General features: G+C 39.6%; 1 protein-coding gene across 9 annotated transcripts in view; it reads right to left on the reverse strand.

The window, feature by feature from the left end:
• Scn3a (sodium voltage-gated channel alpha subunit 3) overlaps positions 1-20,094 on the reverse strand; it is a 107,788-nt gene that overhangs the window by 40,222 nt on the left and 47,472 nt on the right. For 2 of the 9 annotated variants that reach the window (XM_041631658.1, XM_041631659.1), the window contains exons 11-15: positions 15,611-15,901; positions 9,564-9,764; positions 8,281-8,413; positions 7,272-7,510; positions 409-582 (exon numbers count right to left, since the gene is read on the reverse strand). In XM_041631658.1, the coding sequence (XP_041487592.1) occupies positions 409-582; positions 7,272-7,510; positions 8,281-8,413; positions 9,564-9,764; positions 15,611-15,901 (1,038 nt within the window). Of the gene's footprint in view, positions 1-408; positions 583-7,271; positions 7,511-8,280; positions 8,414-9,416; positions 9,765-15,610; positions 15,902-20,094 lie in introns of those variants that run through there. The other 7 variants (XM_041631656.1, XM_041631657.1, XM_041631653.1 and 4 more) reach the window with 5 other exon arrangements.

The following is a 20,094-nucleotide window of genomic DNA, read 5'->3' on the forward strand; positions in this document are numbered from 1 at the left end:
TTTAGAGGAGTGTTCCTCTAATATGAGTGGGCATGGTTAAAAACCCGGCATTATTAATTGGGGTTTAACATTTTTATTAATCTTCTTTTCTCTTTTTCTTTCTTTACATTACAAATATGAAGTCAAAATAATTTCAGAATATAAAACTGATTTAGAAAGGACATATATGTTTGTAACACGTGGGTCTCCTACATGTCGAATTGTCGAGTATTTCAATTGTTATTTTTTTTATCATTCTTAGAAAATAAATTATACTTATCTTCAAAGGTCATGTTTGTACATTTTCTGAGGATATCGACTTGGTGTAATTAAAAACACTATTTTAAACACTATGATCATTACATAAACAGACACTTAAAAGTAAGTCCTATGCTAATGAGAGATGGGACATGAACAACAGGGAGGTACCAGTCTGAAAGACCGAAGCACGGACAACCCCTCCACATTTGCCAGGCCAAGCTCCATTAAACTCAGGCTAACAATAATTCCGTCAAAAATATTCCAGCCCTCTTGGAAATAGTAATAGGGGTCCATGGCAATGATTTTCAGAACCATCTCGGCTGTGAAGATCCCAGTGAAGACCTGGAGAGAGACAGAGAACGGTGCTGAGCATGGGTGAATCATGGGTGCTGAGCTGCGGGAATCACAAAGAGCATTAAGTCGGCCCAAATACAAACATCTGACGTTTAAATCAAACAAATCAATACTGCCTTAGAATTTGTTCCACAAGCCAGCAATTGTGCTAAATAGATTTGTCATATTTAACAAATCAGCTGGGTTTCTAGGGAAAACAAACTTTAAGATCTTTCGCTGTGCGCATTTTCAGTCTCACACTGGGTAATGGTTGTGGTATTATTGTCACTGGGCCCATTCAGCTTCCACACAGCAGCTCGTTGACTTTCTGTAATGCTACACAATGCATTATTGGAAAGAAATCCACATATTATTGGAGGTTGCTAAAAATTACTTGAAATTGGTAAACATATACATTTTTACTTCTAAACTTTGTAGTTTCCTTGAAGGGGTAGCATTTGGTTTCTGCATTTTATGAACATTCTTGAAACTAAAGAGCGTCTTCCACAATCGTTTTGTAATAATGGTCTCTGGCTCCCTGCCTCAGAATTAAAGTTAATGGATTAATAGATTTAATTGAAGCAAGCAGGAGAATATCCTCAGTATTGCACATGAATAATTAAGAGTAATATGGTGAGCGGCTCCAAAAAAAAATGTGTGTTTGACAATAGAAACAAATAAAACAAAACACATTAAGCACTGATTTCAAACTTGAAACCACAGGCAATAAGAACATAAGTGTATAAAGGGCTATGAAATTATTATTGCCCAATCTTTTAAAATAGTTATCCTTATTCTGTATAGGTAAAGGCTCTGTTTTATGATGGCAACGTCGAAGTTCCCTTTATCTACGAGAATCTCTGTCAAAATAAATTTATGAGAAACACTTAGTGTCTTAAACCAGCATACCTTTGAAAAAGAATACAGACTCATTCTATTAAAAGCATAAATGCAACCAATATCTCATTTTAAATTGTGCAAATATTTTAAAAGGAAATGTCAATTCCAAAAAAAACATATCTTAACTGCTGTTAGTCATGTGTTCACAAATATAGAAGGAAAATGTATTGTGAGCAAGGTGGAACACATTTTGAAAAATGATGTTTTTATTTTACACAATAGTTCACCATGAGAATTTCTCTCTTTCTCTCTCTCTCTCTCTCTCTCTCTCTCTCTCCCTCCCTCCCTCTCTCTCTCTTACAAATAGTGCTCCCTGGTGAACTTAAAAATCAGTTCTAACTCTTGCAGATTTGATTTTTGTAAAACTTCCCGAAACAGAAACAGATATTATTTAAAATAGGCACCCTAATGATATAAATGCATTAAAACAAGCTAAAAACTCTTTAGCTAAATGGTTCTCCATATCTCTTTCTACAAAAAATCAAAACGAATCCTTTCATGTCTGCTGAGACGACTAGCTTCCTGCAGCTGGCAAATGGATATCCCAAAGTCAGACATTCACCCAAAATGCAATGCCACGATGAAAATTCTCCTTAAGGATAGTTGAATGTGCATTTTCATTTCAAAAGTACAGGCATCTCCCCTTCAATTTTTCCAGTTGGGGTCCCCAAAGCACTGCTAATGCTGTTGTATTTTCCTGTGGTTTTAGTCAGGTAAGTTGGCAAGGAAGAGATTCTCTAACGTAATACAATGTGTACATAGACTCTCTCTCTGGTTTCTAGGATCCCTATACTAGCTTAAAATGGCTGGGAGAAAAAAGAAAGCCGCCTCCTGTGAAAATATGGAGTACCAGAGAGAAACTTGACAGAGGTTTGTAGGTCTCCAGATAGTCAAATTGAATCAACCCAATCAACAGGGAGGTGATGTAAGGTTTACCTACTTTGGAAACAGATTGCAAAAAAGGTGGACTCCTTGATCAAAGTTAAAACAGAAGGTCCCATAACCCTTTGCTGTTCTTTTGTTTTTAATTTATCCTACACTTTTATGGTTTCATATATAAGTCACTGCATAATTATTTAAGCAACAATAGACTAGTATATTGAAATCATCATTTATATAAATGAGTGGATTTTAATGAACTCCCAACAAAATATAACCATCTATCACCTATAATGTATAATTTAGAGCTAATGAACTCTTGTGTTGAGACTCAGACTTGAAGCCATCAGCGTGTGCTTTGCTGCCTGATTATCCTGCTTCCCAAACTCTGTCATTCTGCGCTTTCATATACAACAGCGTCAACACTGGAAGGCCATCAAATGTCAATTTCCATCTACATTCTGGAAAGTTCCCCAAATAGTCCACACTTGTTTAATTTCCCCTACTTCCCAGTATCCTGGGGAAAACGTAAGGGATGGGAGCAGAAATATTTTCCGTCAAGACTTCAATGAAAAGTTCAAGAGGTTAATGACATACATGTGGGAGGAAGGAAGCTGTTCAGCGAGTCCATGCTAGATGCTAGGTACAATGCTAGACTCTTCCACATTACCTCATTTGACCTACACAGCAACCTCACGGATGAGTACCATTACGCCCATTTCAATAATAAAAAACAAGGCTCGGAGCCCTGTACTTTTCCAGAGATTATACTATTCATCTCTACTGACAGTTATAGTCAGGTCATGCTGTCTGTTGACTCTAAAGTGTGTGTGATTCTTACCAAAGCCTGATGCCTGAAGCAGCCTCTCTGGGAGTAGGAACAACCAGCCATTTGTTTATTGAGCAACTCCAATATAGACGCAGTGGGAGACACAAAACAAAATGCAATCCAGGGTCTGCCACTGAGAAACTCACAACAGATGGTAAAACCACAGCTTAGAGTACAAGAAAGTACTTACTGCGGGCTCAATGCCATGTTAGAAGACAGAGAGGAGGCAGGGGAACTGGGAAGAATATTAACTGAGAAGTGAGAAGCCTCTAGATGCGGATGCAGAAAACAGTGAATGGAGAAATATTGAAATAGATAAGCCACTGCGTGACGTGTGTGGGTCTGTGTCGAGGCTTTTCTGATGGGACTGAGGATGACTATACAGGAAATAACAGGCATTAGTACTAGAAATATTTTAAAGGTTTTAAGGGAAAAAGATAAATAGCCTGAGAGAAGAAATAATGGACGGTCATATCAAGTAGATATGGGAAATAAAGGAAAAGTTATGTCCCTGTGGCTCTATCTCTGGGACTGTTAAAGGTATCACAAAATTGAAGTGTGGCTGGCAGCCCTTCTGATAAACTGTGGGAAAGGTGGCTATTCAGCCGTGACCACACAGTGCTTACAGCAATTCTCGATCCATGGCCTATGACAGCTAGGCACATAGAATGGAATAAAGCTCATGCTGCAGAATGTATCATCCCTAAACTTGCTGGGATGTAAAAATATTGACTGAAAAAATCATAAATAATATAAGGAGTTCAATAACCAGTAATAGAGGTCCTGGAAAGTGTCAGGGATGGAGTGATTGGTATTATCAAGGAAATCGTCAGAAAACAGCATCATAGCATTGTAGTTGTCAAAGCTGAAGGAAAAGGTGGACGTTCTCCTGAGTCAAACAGCACAGAGAGGATGAGGTGACTTATAGGCATATTTATGCCATTGTCTTCCCAGCATTTTCCCCCTCTTTGTGGTGGGATCATTTTCTCCACCTGTGTGAGGACCCAGGACTGCCATGTTTCCAAATGGCCACACCTATTCCTTCCCAGGCTGGTTAAATCAGAAGTGACTGTTTCAGAAACATGCCCAACATGAAATCTTTGGACTGGAACTCAAAATGAAATATATGCTTTTCTTGATTAAACCTGTGAGCTACTCTAGAACGGAGAGATGCAGAACATGTGTGAACCTACTTGAAAGACCAGCTCCTTTATCCTTAGCTGCACCCTCACCCTACACAGGGTCTGGTCCTTCACCTTTCCCATTCAATGAAGCAACTCCCTCCCCATCGCCAAGCGTGCTGGAGATGGTAAAAGGAAGGTGTTGATGAATGCCCTATGTAAACTCAACTATCAAAGAGAAACTCCAGGGAAGAGAGGGTGGGGATGATGTAGAACCAAAAGGAAGGGAGAATGAGCATAACATTTTTGTGGATTAAGTATTTCACTTACAGTAAGTTAGCCTTTTCATTGATGAGACTCACGTGGTTCAAGGCTTCACTTCTAAAGTACTTCTTAATTACCAAGAACCGTGGGACATCCCCTTTCATGTCTCTCCCTCTCTCCTTCTCTCCATCTCTCTCTTTTCTTTTGAGCCAGGGTCTTAAGTCGACCATGCTGACCTAGGATTTTCAATGTACGCTACCTTGTCTACTTCGATCATCCTGTTTTGAAGGTGTAATACTTATTAGGGACTTTCTATCCCTAAGGATTTGGGAATTCTAATGCAAAACTGATGAGAATAATATCCTGTCTGCCTTAAAGCAAGAAAGATTGATTCATAGAGTACACTCAATAGTCACAATTGGAGAGCCCTTCCATTTAAAGCCCTGATTGTACCCCCCTTTGATCAGAAAGAATCATGTAATCAGCGTCAGGCCTTCTCAAGTCAAGCACATCCACATCCGTTTATGAGTCCTTGGAAGACGTCTATGTGCTCTGGTTACAAAGTATGCACGTCCCAGAAGTTACAGTAAGAAATCACTTATCCCACACCGCATTTGGGAAGCATTTCTGGATATTAGGTATTGAGGGTTCATTGGAAGAAAAAGAAGATACTAGCATTCTCTTACTGTCTTTTATATAGTACAGTCATTAATGAGTATGAAGTTTGATGCGTTCAAATGTAAGAGCAAACTTATGTCTCAATGCAAATGGTTAAATAAAAAAACTTATGTAGCACAGAGGTTACAGATGTATAATTATCATTCATGTCTGTGTTTTATGGTTTTAGGGGGAAATGTACACCAGTATCCAGAAACAAAGGCAGGTTCAGCCCAACTGAATGAAAAGGATGGCTAAAACACAAGTGCATTTTTGCTCAATTCTGCGTGAGAATAGAAGCTTAGTTGTGATGGTGCACAATGCACTCCAGGTGCGCCATGAGGCTTGATTGCTAGGACAAGGGTAGAGTCGCCAGTTACCCAGAAGGAAGCAAAACACGTGAGCTCAGGTACTCTGGGGGAATGTAGAACTGGTACTTAGAGTTTTTATTCCTGAAATGGGCTTGGGGCTTCTCAAGCTGCACAGGGTTTGCTATCATATGTGCTTTGATGCTCAGAATGTGTCTAAGATGTGTTCAAGATCATGTGGGTCTTCTGAAAGGCACTGATAGCAGCATGATAATAGTACTAAATAATTTCATACATAGGCCAAGTTCAGGATCTTAATTAACCAGATCTCAAATCATTTTCCTGAAGATGGATGCAAAAATGTCCAGTGAAAACGAGCATCTTTAAATAATCCAAATCTCCTTCCGTGCAGCTTTCCAAAATTTGACCAGTATTGAATGTTCTAAAGAGGAAGTTAACTAAAATCAAATAGATAAAAATATTTTAAGTCTTTGGGTGGTTTTAGTTCAAGGACGTCTGTGGAAAGCAAAGGAAGCCTAAGTGTATGAGGTCCTGAGTGAATGTGGGTTGTTGACATGAGTCACCCTGAGCACAGACCCATGGGAAAAACTGGCAAAGCCTTCTTCCTGGCAGTGAGGCTCAAAAGAATGGCAGCGCTTCCTCTGGTCCATCGATAGTGGATGCAGAAAACTGCATACACACAGAAACCTGCCTCCTTGATTCAGCTGTCCATAATAACCCAGCCTCTGTGTTTATCTGTATGTAATAACCCTGCTTCCTTGTTGAGCAATATGCAATTACCCCACCTCTCTGCCCAACTCTATATAATAAACACAATGAGTTTCCAGGGACTGAAGTTTCTCTAGCAGGGAGCCCACCCTACCCAACCCCAGCTAATCTGTGTCTGTTGTATCTATTTGTCTTTTCTTTAGTCCCTCACTGTCCCAGTCAGGACCATCTAGGGAGCCTTGCAAGGCCACAGCAGCCTTCACAGGAACACAAGGTGACCAGGGATTTGCCTACTGATGATTAAATATCAGAATATTTATTCATACTTTATAATTGGCAATGAGCTCTCTACTGAGTTACTCATGGGTCAAAGGCTTAAGGCTGATGTTTAAGATACGTTACAGGCTGCCAAAATGCTTTTGAGTGCTATGAGTCATCCTGAAATAGATGAGTCAATGTTGTCACCACCAAATTCTAGGAAGAACAGGTTAAGTTGTGCTAGTTTTAAAGTCTTAAAAAGCAGGGAAAATATCCCTAAGTGCAATCTTCCCTATGATTAGCTACCTTCATGTACTGAAAGCCCTACAAATTCATTTTACCCACTAGTTTTTCTATTGGACGATTACCACGGAAGCTATTTATCATGAACTGATTCACTTCTAAACAGCTGTGACCTTTAAAAATAGAAATCGACTCTTTGGCCATTCTTCCCATGCACATGGTAAAGCCCTTCTGTAAAGCCCTTGTCCGTGCAAACCTTGCGAGTTTCCCCATACGTGATCCTCTAAAGTGTGAGGACTTTGCAACTCTAGGACACCATGGCTGTTGCCCTACATAGTCAGCCCCAACACAAGTTGCAGTTCAGATCCTATCTGAGGTGTGCATAATATTCCTTTAGATGTCTTTTCTTGTGAAGAAGGAAAATACCATTTTCAATTTGGAACAGCATAGGGTGTGGGGGGTGGGTGATATTTTTCCATGTTCCATTGCTCCCTCCCCTACAGGACTTACCAGGTTTCCCACAGTCAACACACTGCTGAACTGGTCAGTCATGGGATAATGCTCCATGGCCATAAACAGGGTATTTAATACAATGCAAATTGTTATGGCGAGATCAACAAATGGATCCATCACAATTAAATTCACAAGATGCTTCACTTTTAGCCATGCATTGCAGCAGTCCCAGATCAAAAACACATTGGCAAATCTATACCAGCATGGCGGACACTTCTGTCTAGATTCTTCAAGTTCTGGTGGGTAATAAAGGAGAAAAGTAGTAAACAGCAGTAAAAATTAATTGTAATGAATAGTAAATGACATGATAAAACTGATGCTTATTTTTGGGCATACAAGTTCATGTTACTAGGATTAATAGACTGTATAGAAAACAATCTTATTTATTACTTATTTCCATAAAATGCACATTAAATAGCATACTGGTATTGACCTTCTTTCTCCTTTTAAATACAAAAAGTACTTTAAATTTAATATTCTATGTCAAAATAACTAATAATTGAATAAAAAGTACAACAATATCACTATCAAATTGAACTTTTGAAAGTAATTTTGTGGAGATGTTAAACAGTGAATGAAATCACCAAACATTTGTGTAGGGTGTACTTTAGAGTAACCTTATATTTGTGAATATGGATGATGGAGGAAGCACTTTTTAGGGACCTCGTTTGAATGGAAAACAGGCTTGGCTTTGCCAAACTCATTGCTGTCACTCTCTTACCCTGACATCATTGACACGTACAGGCTGAAGGAGAAAGGGTTTACTCTGTTACCTAGTAACATTAGAGCAAGACCTCAATGATAGGGTAACAAGATTGGGAATGCCACTCTGCAGGCAAGGTAAGGATCCAAGTGAAAGAGGAATAAGTCAATATTCATTTTTATAACCGATATAAAAGATGTTTTCTTTCACATAAGTATATCTGTAGCTCAATTCTAGGTGTGGGAAGCCCTTAAGGGGTCTGCAAAGAGAAGAGGTGTTCAGAGAAGTCACTGTGCAGCTCACCCTCCATGGTGTTGGTCAGGATGCTGGCTATGCTCATGGCTCTCTGTCTTCCAGAGGAGTCTTCCAGCATTTCCATTGAAATCTGGTAAGAACTGAGCCTTCTCTTCCTGACTTCCGTTTCAGTGGTGGTGCCCTGCAAACCAAATACTGATGGCTCAAACCACCCTTCTCCAAGGATACCATAAGAATGTATAGCATCTCTCTGGAAAGTCATGCTTCATGCAAGCTTTTTAAGGCAGCAATCTCAAGTAATAATATGACATTGAGTAGATTATTATATTCTATAAGCACATTATTTGAAAAGACCACAGGTCCTTTGACAAGAGTTCACTGGCTCGATGCAATTGTATAAAGCAATTTGTTCCACACAAGCATTTGAACATGACAAAGTTCGGGGCAGAAACTTTTATCAGCATGCTGTAATTAGTTTTCATTCAAATACAAATTATTTTTCAACGTATAGCAGCAAGGAATAGGTCACTCTTTCCACAAAGCTAAATATTATTATATAGTCTCAAGGCTGGGTTATTTTCTTTGAGGCTATATCGACAAACTGACAAATATGGGCCTTTTTTTTTCATGCACAAACACAGATGTACAATGAAATGTGTGTGCTTTCCTGAGATTTCTTTTTGGCCATTTGCCATTCTATAATCACCACTTTTATTTTGGAATAATTTTTCAGATAGAACTATAATATTGACAGTTGTCCCAAACTGTCCATTGTCAGTACATCAACCATTACAATATTTAATTTTGAGAATACAAACATTTCAAGATATGAGGTGAGGGATGATCACATAATTTAAGGGAAAAGTTAATAATGAAGATCTGATTATGAAAGTGCCAATTATTTTGTATTTGCGCTAAATCTACTATAGTTGCAGATTGGTGTTTTGTTTCAAACTCTACATTTTGAGTACTGTTAACCTAAAAAAAACTAATAGCTCCACACAAGTCAAATGGCTTTCTTATTTTGTTTTGTTTTCTTTATTCACTTAATCACGTGATATCTTTAAGCACTTTCATTTGGAGGAAGTAGGATCCCAGAACAGGCTCAACTGCCCGGGCCTGGATTTTTTTTTTTTTTCAAATTGAAGTAAAGAGTCAGTAGTAGCTGGTTTATGTATTATCACCTCTGGCAGAAGTTGTCCAGTAGGTGACGTAAGAGCTGATGGTCCACCCACCAAGGAAACCACACCATTGCAATCCACAGTGCTGTGCATCTTCCCATTTGCTGGAAGCCCTGGCACCATCCTGGATGACATACTGGCCTGACTAACGTTACTGTTGCGTCGCTCTCCAGGTCTGTGCGGCACAAACAGTGAGTCTCTCCTGCTCTCACTATCTTCAAAGGTGCTGTGCTCGTCATCGGCAAAGTCATTCTCAGACCCCACGTCCTTCGCCCGACCTCTGAAGCTGAAAATGCTCGTTTTGCTATTGCGTCTTGGGGAAAACAGGGAGCCACGGATGCTCAAGAGAGACTGAGGAGAAAGGAAGGAAGGAAGAGATCGGGGACAGGGGCGGGGTGGGACATAATTGTTTAATAAAATATCTTAAGATTGCAGAAACCACTTGCTTTTAGGTTGGTGTCAGCTTGCTCTTAAGTACAGGTAATGGAATTCACTCACGGCTGTCCTTTTTGTTTGGAAGACCACAGCGAACAGTCAGTGCACACTTAATTATAAAGCACACCACTCCAAGAGTCCTGACTCACTATTGCCTAAATGCATGCGTGTTTTCACCTATGCTTCATTCTCGCGCTGTGAGAGGGAGAGCGCTCTCACAATACAGTGGGCGAAGTGGGGAGATCTAACCAGCAGGCAGCTGCCCCTTCTCAGTGCTGTGGTAGGAAGAGCCTGCAGCTTGGAAGGGGAAAAAAGGTTCAACTGAGAGTGTCAGTTCAGATTCTAAATACTTATACCAAATTCTAAAAGTACTTTTATCAAATCACCTGGATAACTACAGTATTAGCAAAGGTATCATTGTGTCTTTATTCCCTTCTGGCTTCTACCAGGAAGGTCTCAGGGCTTATCTCTAGCCGATGGTGAGAGGCAGGTCACAGAACTTGCCGTCCACATTTTTTTTTAACATTTTCCACTTGATCTGAGGGCCCGGGTGTCACAGCAAATGTAAGAGGATTTTAATGCTCTCTGTGGTGGCCTTCCTACTAAAAATTTAACACTGGCTTAAAGAACTAAGGTATATAATATGACTGGATCAAAGAAGGTGGTTCTTGTGACATCATGTTACTTACAGTAAAGAGAGCTAGGGAAATGAAAATGAAGATGCCATGGCTTTCTTGATTTTTTTTTCTTACTTGTTGTGCTGGGCAATGCACCCTCTGCCTTGCTCACTATTGGCTGGACAAGCATACACTGCTGGGCTATGTGCCCAGGCCACAATGACATTTATCATATGCTATCATATATATTTGCAAATAAACTGGTAAGTTGCTCTCTAATTGCAGAAAATGGGATATAACTTGGTTCCTTCTTTGACTCTCTGAATGAACTTTTAAACTGCATTGATAACTCGGGAATGGCCTTAGTGTGGTGATTGTTTTTTTTTTTTTTAAATCCCCCTGGGCAGGCAATGAAATATTGCTTGCTCTCCTGACCATTAATAATGCTCTTTCTTTTTGCTTCCTTTCTTGCTCTTATTCCTTGCCCCACCTTTCTTCATAACCACTGTAATTACACACACACACACACACACACACACACACACACACTTCCTACACATGCACATACATGTAGCCAGGTGTGGAGCATAGAAGCTCACACTTATTGTACTAGCACTGAAGCTGAGGCTGGAGGATGGACAATTTTAGGTTAGTCTGTGTTACGTAGCAAGATTCTGTCTAGAAAACAAATCAAATCAAAACAGAAGAAACTAATATACGCATATGTCAATATGCTAAACACACACTGGCAGCAACTAGCTTGCCCTCCCCTTTTCCTCTCCAGCATAAAACACAAATATAATCTTAGAGGAGAAAACATGAGAAAATCAGATTCAGAATTTTTAAAATATTTCTTTGCCTAATTAGCCAAGACTGATTCTCTTGGGTCCCATTTTTAGCTTTATTTTTATAAATTTTCCCAGATGACTGACTTTGTCCTTTGGAATTCTGGAAAGGTACTTTTCCTTCTGATGTGTGTCTTTTCTTGGGTAGGTTCTCTATAGGACATAGCAGATGTGGGGTGTGTGTAAACTGTATTGTGTCTCAGCAGCATGCAGTTCCAATGAGCGTGTGCCTCCAGTGCTGTTAGGCAGGGGTTAGACTGACTCCTTTTCCAAGGACTCAAACGCTGTGTCTTCCCTTTTAATAAAGAATGCTGGCAAGCATAATCTCGCATCCAACTTACATAATAAATATTGGCTATAAGAGAATGAGTATTTTGAAACTTTACACATGCATCACTTTGTATTTTGAAAATGTGCCTTTTCAGGAAATTAAATTTGGAATTCTGACTCAGTACATTTAAACATATGTACCAAGCATTCATTTGCAGGAAACACAATTATTCCATAATGGGGCAGTGTTCAGAGATGGAGCCCTTGTGAATGAATTACTGCTTTTCTGAGTTACCTATCACAGGGTTTGGTCCCCTCTTATCTCTTCTGTATGAGGCCCTTTGTGCTTTCCCCCACAAGGCTCTCTCGGAAACCACGATGAACTCAATGCCATACTCCAGTCTCCAGATAATACACCAACATACAGATCTGTATAAACTACACTCAGTCTCTGGTGTTTGCTACACACACACACACACACACACACACACACACACACACACACACAAAGAGAGACAGACAGACAGACAGAGACAGAGACACAGAGAGAAAGAGACAAAGACAGAGAAAAGCCATGGCAGGAGTGAGTCTAATAACTTGGATTTTTAACCCACATTCCATCTGATGCCAAACCCAGGTGGATCTCTATACTCAGAGAAGCATAAACTTCCATTTTACTCTAGTACATCTTACATTAATTTCTAGGATGGTAAGGTGTAATCATCTTACTCTACCTGTGTTCTAAAACTATCTCTGGAAAGTGAAAATCTGCTTATGTTACACGGCTTGGGCGTATGTGGCATGTTTCCACCACGATAACATATCTGAGCATGCTGCTAATTGGCGTGCTTTTCTGTCAGGGTGTTTTCCAGAGGCGTTCCAGATCTTTGCGTTTGTGTGAAACTTCTTTTCACTCTTTGGAAAGTATAATAATGGGTGTGGGCACAGCTTTCAAGACAACAGAGCCCGAAAAAAGGAGATTACAAAAATAGTATTCAGAGAAAATAAACCAAAAATAACACCCTTGAAGATGTGGCAGAGTTAAGGGAATACCCGCAGCTGTGGCAAGCTCTACTCCGGAGAAAGAGCTTCTCTGCTGAGCTCAAGGGCCATTCTATGCCTCGTGCCCATCAGAAAAAAAAAATTACAGGTATTGGCTTTATTTTATTTCCCTCTGTACTAAGAAGAAGCGTGTGGATATTTTCTTAATTTCAATAATAAAGAGAAAGTGTAAGTATTGAATCAACCCTGCAGATAGGATCTAAACCCAATGTGGGCTGAGAACAATGATGAAGACCCAGGGAATTAACAGGTGTTTGAGTAGACTATATTGAAAGACTATTGGTTGAAAATCTCATCTGAGCCACAGCACAACTTAAATATATCTGCAACTATATTTGGTTATAGCTATAAGCCTCTGGTTTAAAAATAAATGGTCCCAGTGTGACCAAACACCATAGTCAAAATCCTGAGAGACAGGAGTTTCCATTATATATGTTGAACGAATTTTTAATGTTGCACAATGACTACGTATTATGTTTATAAAAATAAATAATGCAATAAATGTAAAATACCATTTCAATTCACCCCAGTAGAGAAGGATAGGGTGCCCATAATTTATGCTCCCTCTGCTTTGACCTTTTCAGGAGCAATATTGTTCTGAAGAGTATGCCCAGTCCACTTATGCTTGCTGCCCCTGCTGCCTTTATTCTCATTTCTATAAGACAAAACCTTTGATGCCTACAAAGCTATCACTGCAAAGAGTTTCCAGCTAGTTCTGCTTGAGCCTTGTATGGATGCCTTCTTTTTGAGTTGGGTTTGTAGATTCAATGCTCATCAGTCCAGCTGTCCACCCACCTATTCCATCAAAACCTGTCATCTTTATCCATCTATCTACAAACACAAAACGAATTGTTCAAATGTGCATGCTGCTTTTGCTTTTAGTGCTAACATATCAACTACCAGCTACCTCTCCTCTGCCACTGCCTTTCTGGGGTTCCCTCGGCACCAGTCACCCAAGCTTCGGTGCTCTATGAGAGTTGTGGACATATCGTCACATAAAGATTTTGAAGCTTCCCTTCCATTGGACCTGGAAGGAAGCATCATTGTGTAGTTCCTTCCCATGACCCCACCAAATCTGAGAATGTCACCTTCAAACCATCTGATTTAAAATTTTATTTCCAATCATGTGGCTCTTGCTCCCACAGTACTCATCACCACACCAAATACTATGACCTGTCTGATATGCCCACTGACTCAACCTTTAGAATAAAGCTCCATTATATCAGTGAATGGGATCTAATCTTTCATTACGGCTTTTTCAACATCTAGAGCTCTTTCTGTTACATCAATGATAATTGTGATGATTAATGCTAATTCTCAAATTAATAGACTCTCGATCACCTCAGGGAATGGGCCTCTGTATTGAGTGTAGAGGATTATCTTAATTGGGTTAATTGAGGTGAGAATATCAATAGTATGCATGAGAGCCACCATTCATGGGCTGGATCTTAGACTGAAGGAAAAAAGAGTGGGTGACGAGCATATGAATCATGGTTCTCTTTCCTGACTCTGCAGCCAGGGACTACCTCTCTCGAGCTCCTGACCGTTTAACTTCCTTACAAGGATGGACCATACATAACCTGGAACCATAAGCCAGAATAAACCCATTCTCACTTACATTACTTTTGTTAGAGTATTTTACCACAGCTACTGGCTACTGGAAAAGAAGCCAAAACAGTGCTTAATAAATACTTACTGCTTGAAGGACCTAATATAGAAAGTTTTAGACAAGAAGGGAAATCCCATTTTCAAAAGACATACAATTGTCATGCAAATGTCAATAATATGCATGTGCTTTCATAAATAATTGAAACTATTCAGCATTTTTTAGTTTATTTCATTAGAAGTTATCAATTTTTACTTTTCCTTAATTACATGAGATTCTTATATAATGTTTGCATAGCTCTTTAAGACAGTGAATGCAAGTTTAAAGTTGTGAGTTCAAAGAGAGACCTGGCGATATCGTGAAATTCTGCCTAAAAGAAAACAAAATCAAAACAGGGAAATAACCAAGCGCTATATTGAAGCAAAATTTGTGGTTGCCACTCTTTTTGTAAAACTTTACAATTGTCACATTTAATTTCATTAAAGTATTCTTCCTTAATTAAGGGATGTAGTACTCTTTGGCTGATTTACAGTTTTTTGTTTGTTTTTGCTTTAAATGGATTGTTTAGCATTGACGTTAGGGTATAATTTTTGAGCAAAATTAATATAATTGGGAACCTTTGTAATTTATAGGACGCAATGTTCAATCAGATAAAATAAGCCTCAAACCAGAATGGTACTTATTGCGGTTTCCAGTAGTGTTTGCTGTTTGTATTAAACAGTCCTTGTTTAAGTTAAAAAAAAAAAAGTAGAAACTATTTTATTGTCTTTGACATAAAAAAAAAAAGCAATGATACTAACACTGGCACTGTGAATTGGATAGCTGGCCATCCAGCTAATTAACTGACTTTGGTGTCCCTCTTCAAGAGAGGCTACATTGTAATTCTTCCCTTGTATGTACCATACCATGGTAATGGAGACGTCTAAGTAGAGTTTTCACACTAAAGAAAACAGGCAAATCAGGAGGCATTCCTTCCCAGAATTCATATATACGTTATAATATAACCTCCTATAATCAAAGCAGTAGCTTCATAAAAAAGCCAGGTTTATCCATTCTTAAAATGGGAAAACTGAACAGAAGCTTCCAATACAATCCCAATGAAATGGATAAGAGACAGGCTGTGCCAAATAAATAAATTAATTAATTAAAAGTTATCAAAATTGTGAAATGTTCAAAGACAATTATCTTAAAGTATTGCCTGTCCTAATTTTTAAAATACCCTTTCTAAGACAACCGATGATATAAATTTACATAACTGGATGATGCCCAGCACCCTGTCACTCAAAGGAAACACCATAAAGATCTACCAAAAAAACCATACACTGAGAAGCAGGTTTGAGACTGCTTCTCAGACCTCGGTACCTGGTGGGGGGAGCACAGCTTCTTCTCGCCCGTCAACCGGTTCCCATCCAGGGAGAACAGGAAGCTCCTTCGCTTGACGCTATCTTCGGATTCCGACTTGGGAAACCTGTCCCCCTCGGTTCTGTGGTTCCCCTCCATGTGCTCCCTCTGTCTCCTTTTTTTCCTCCGGTTCCTCCATTCCTTGGCACTCTTGGAGCTTAACTTGGAAGCTTCTGAAGAACTCTCCAGAAGTTCTCCTAACCCTCCTATCCCACTGAAGTCTCTGGATGCCGCCGAGGCTGCAGCCACCGCCTGTTGAGAATCGAGGCCAAGAGATGTTTGCAGTAAAGGGCTGGAAGCAGAAGCGAAGGCAGGCATGCTGCCTGATGATCATCAACCGGGAGGGCGAATTCTGCACTTCGGTTTACTTAGCAACAGGTTTTACCTTTTAAATGGCATAGTACAAAGTCCATTGAACCCAGAACAGCGCGGTATAGCATACTGTCTGCACTGGTTTTTAATACGAAACTCTCGAGGTTAGCTTCAGTTCAGGAGACATTTGCTGACCTGGAAGAACTCTGTCTACCTTAAGGGCACCCCTTTCCTTGGAGCTAGACCCTCTCTGATCACCGTCCCATTTCCCCAGGATCGTTTTTCTTCCGTGTGGTTGTGAATAAGCACGTGGTCCTGCTTCCTTTGTTTGCTTTGCTTTTAATTTTGTGACATTTAAAGCTCAGGATGTGGTGGTGTCCATTTGTAACCCTGGCACTTGGGAGGCAGAGGAAGGAGGACTGGGAATGTGAAGCCATCCTGGTAAATCCAAGGTAAACTTTCAATGTGTGACTATTGTACCTTAGGTGAAAGAGCTGGAAGTGGACCAATCAGTCCCTTCTCACCTTTGGCTTGGCTGACACCTAATCCTAGGGTCCACACCTCTGCGGTGTTTTCATGCCAGACAGTGTTGCACAGCACTTCCAGCTGTGAAATTTTAAATGTTTGCAAATTTCATACTATTGCTATAAACGATAAACCTATCAATCAATAAATTACTGATTTGTTCTTAAGATTATGAGAACTTCTCATATATTTTCTTTGTGGATCTCAGTGTCATGCATTCTTAAAGATCTTGTGTTTCTCGTTTCATCAATGAAACGAACACAGCTCTGTGGTACAAACGTAGTGAATGTTTTGCACTTTCATAATAGTTTTAGGCTCGAAATGATTTAACCACGACTTAGTGAGGCTATGGAACAACATAGCATGTCTCGAGCCAAGAGCTCATTAAATATGTTCCTGTTTTTAAACCCAAGCTCAGAGTAGAAAGGAGGGGAATTATGAAAACGCTGGTCACCTTTTTACATATGTCATTATTAGATGTAAATAACTCTAATGTATCTGCTATTTTGTCTATCTGCCTCTTGAAGTGTAAGTCACATAGGCATGGGGTTTTTTTCTTTCCAGTGTCTGGTATTCCCTCTGACTCAGAAAGTCCTCAGGAAGCACTTGATGAGCAAACCTCAGAAGGCATCTTACTGTCAATCACCTGACACTAGTGGAGGGGGGCCAGCTTAGCTTTGATTTTCCAGATCCCACAGAAGGCTGTGTGGAAACGGTGTGCATAAGGGCAGTGAGCATTCGGAGGAGAGTAAGGAAAACCCCATTTAATAAATTTTGTCAGCCCTGTGTGCTGTTTTTCTTTTTCCTGAGAAGAGGCAGGCCCTCTTCAGTCATTTTGTTTTTCAATCTTATGTTAAGTAAAATAAAAAATGCCTTAAAGTGAAACACACTATCTTGAGACATTTCTTGGGTCAGTGGGATCTCAGTGGGCAGTTGGATAGAGTAGAGTCTTACAATTGCGTGTTGGAGTCAGCAATACAGGACATATAACATGGATGTATGTGGATATTATTGAGCGCTGGGCCCATGCTCATTTAAGCATTGCTATGAGACAATGCTCATATGTAAATGAAACGGTAACTCAGTATGTAGCTGTTCATAAAACTGTGTAAGATCATCAATTTTTCATTTTTGATATCCATCATTTCCTAAGTCATCCATGATGACAATGAATAGTGAAGATGCTGTGTAATATAACTATGTATGTTCACTAACAGAGATAAACAAAGCACCTGTTGAGAGCAGATTAAATACTATCCATCCTACATTATGCAGAAGAAGCACATGATATATATTGCTGAATATATGAACACATATGTGTCTTTGTTCTGTCCAAACAAAGTTTTCCTTTTCTCTCTGTACAGACACAAGCACAGGATGCCAGTGCTGATCATTTATAGCCTTGTTTGTCCCTGGAAACGTAGGAAGTCGTCGTGGGACTCTCTGGCCACAGTCCTAAAGCTGTCATTCAATGGCAATCACTTCTGGAGTTTGTTTTGCGTAGGACACGATTTCCCTGCCTATTCTGAGTAATGGTTCAAACAATTCAAAACCAAAACAGATTCCTTTTTTATGGCAACAAAAGCGGCCTCCGACACAACACATTTTCCGTGTCACTCGTCAGCTCAAAGCGGCCACTTGTTCCCCTGACTCCTCAGAGGCAGATGTTTCCTGCCGTGGCTCATGTCCACGCACCTGTTTGTGTCCAGCTCTGCAATGCTGCCAACGTCCTGCTCGCTCAGACTCATAGCCAATCGCTCACAACTAACATCCTGCATTCTTCTCATAACAAATAGCCAGTTAGTGCTTAATGTTTATGTAGGTTACCTTTTCTTAGGACATTTCTCTATGACGCAAAATAAATGCTGTAATGTATACTGTATCTACAAGTCCTTGAAAATACAACCCCATGACTATTTTTTCATTTTAAAAGTTGGATAAAGTTGAAATCCTGGTCAAAGATATAAGGCACTAACTATATAATTATTCAATTTATATTACATATCTTAAATGTCATAATTTCAAATTGTATCCTATAGCTTACTCTAATATTTTGCCAGTAGACCTATACAGCTTGGGGTAGGCTAAACTGGATAATATTGAAATTTAAATGTCACAAATTAAATATCAAGTACATTTCAGTGATTGAGGACAGAACATTTCTGACTAATGTTAGCTTTCCCATTTTCAAAACTTGCCTTTGATTTGGTGAGGCCGCTGTGTTGCGTGCATTTCCCATTTACAGAAATGATTAAACCTACAGGAACTTTGACAAACATTGAGTAAGAAATGAAAGCCATGCTGTGTTTCGTGAGGACATTGGCTAGATGGCAAATCCTAAAGGGACCTAGGCTGTCGACAAGACCTGGGCCTCATTTCGGCACACAAGCTTCACGGTATACCGAGCCTTCCTTCCCTTTCTCCACCCACCGTTCACTAGCCATATTAACCATGTCATCAGTAAAAATGAACTTGGTACTCTGACTTCCTCCCAAAATAACCCTTTCTCCGAACTGTGTTTCAGGTGATAAAAGTGAATGCAACATTGAATCATGGTGATTTGGCCACTACAATCCAATAATGGGCTACTGAGTGGAGAATGACACATTTTAGCAGATTTAACCATGAAGTAGACAACCAGCCCCTTTAATCTCTTGTTAGACATACCCCAAACCTAACGTAGAATTTCATTTCTGAAGTTTGAAAGACTAAAGTCTTTTAATTTGTCTATTTTGCCCCAAAGTGACTGCATTTCAGGAGAAACTTATTCTTATATCTATGTAGCATCTGCAAACAACTCAGAATAGTTGAAAAATAAAATGTTGATTCTATAAATTCCAATTATGCATTGTAATTCAAAGAATAATTCAATGATCTATATCTATTCATCTGAAAAAAAGTAAACTCAAAAAAAAATGCTGTTAGGTAGAGCACTTTGGTTGGACCTCTACTTCTGGTGCAGCAGTTCTAGTGGGAGCCAGATGAGCTCTCTCCTGAAACAATCAGAGCAATAGAAAAATAGATAAAATGACGGTCCTGGAGATGCTGACTTCTAGTCAAGATGTTCTAAAATACTGGGAAACAGAAAAGCATAAAAGCTCCATCAGTGTCCTAAATTACCATCCTGGGCTCCTAAAAGAAGACATCATGAGTGGGGGAGGTGGAGCTGAGACCACAGGAAAACCAAGGTGGCTATCGTTCACAGGAAAGGCACATAAGGAAAGGTTGAAACAAGATAGAACCCTGGAGCCCTTTTGAGATCCACCTTGAGTACTAAGACTACTTTGTGGTGTGTGAGTATGTATGTCAGGTGGGAAGAGAGAAGTGGGGGAGTGGGGAGAGAGAGATGAAGTTTCCTGAGGTGAGAAAGCATCCTCCACCTATGCAGCGTTACACATGTACTGGCCATCTGCACTAGCAAGCACTTCATTTTAAAGCCCATTGGGTATTATTTAGGGAGGTCATCACTCCACTGTAGGTAATTAAACATCTTTATGTTAAATACTACTTTGGTCCTATCTGTCAAATCTTCAAATGTTTGAAGATATGAAAGCATCAAACTGCTAATTCATGTTAAAATTGTCTCATGGCAGAGACCAAGAATTTTT

The sequence above is a fragment of the Microtus oregoni genome, unplaced genomic scaffold, assembly GCF_018167655.1.
Source record: "Microtus oregoni isolate MIOR12 unplaced genomic scaffold, Mior012 000037F_ref0000500, whole genome shotgun sequence".
NCBI classification, from domain to species: Eukaryota; Metazoa; Chordata; class Mammalia; order Rodentia; family Cricetidae; genus Microtus; species Microtus oregoni.